The 273-nt window shown below is 65.6% G+C and overlaps 1 protein-coding gene across 1 annotated transcript in view; it reads right to left on the bottom strand.

The window, feature by feature from the left end:
* Window positions 1–266, bottom strand: part of PFKL (phosphofructokinase, liver) — a gene marked incomplete at its 5' end in the record, with an annotated part of 3,745 nt that extends 3,479 nt beyond the window's left edge. The window contains 2 exons of the mRNA XM_008941111.1: window positions 1–87; window positions 180–266. Coding sequence (XP_008939359.1) covers window positions 1–87; window positions 180–266 — 174 coding nt within the window. The remainder of the gene's footprint in view (window positions 88–179) is intronic.
* Window positions 267–273: the final 7 nt, after the last annotated feature.

The following is a 273-nucleotide window of genomic DNA, read 5'->3' as shown; positions in this document are numbered from 1 at the left end:
CCTGTCAAAGGCTGACGGAGTCCCCCCGCGCTGCACGTGCCCCAGGACGGTGACCCGTGTGTCGAAGCCCAAGCGTTGCACCACCAGCTACAGAGAGGAGAGGAGGTCATGCCAGGGCCCTGCCGGGCACCACGGGTGCCAGTGCAGGAGCCCGGGTGGGTGCCAGGGTGGGCACTTACATCCTTCACATAGTTGGAGGAGATGGGCTTGCCGCTGCGGTCGATGGCCCCCTCGGCGATGATGATGATGTTGAGCCGTGACCCTCTGCTGCGT

The sequence above is a fragment of the Merops nubicus genome, unplaced genomic scaffold (assembly GCF_000691845.1).
Source record: "Merops nubicus isolate BGI_N331 unplaced genomic scaffold, ASM69184v1 scaffold43745, whole genome shotgun sequence".
Taxonomy (NCBI): Eukaryota; Metazoa; Chordata; class Aves; order Coraciiformes; family Meropidae; genus Merops; species Merops nubicus.
Note: the sequence above shows the minus strand (reverse complement) of the source record. Positions and strands in the feature narration are given on the sequence as shown.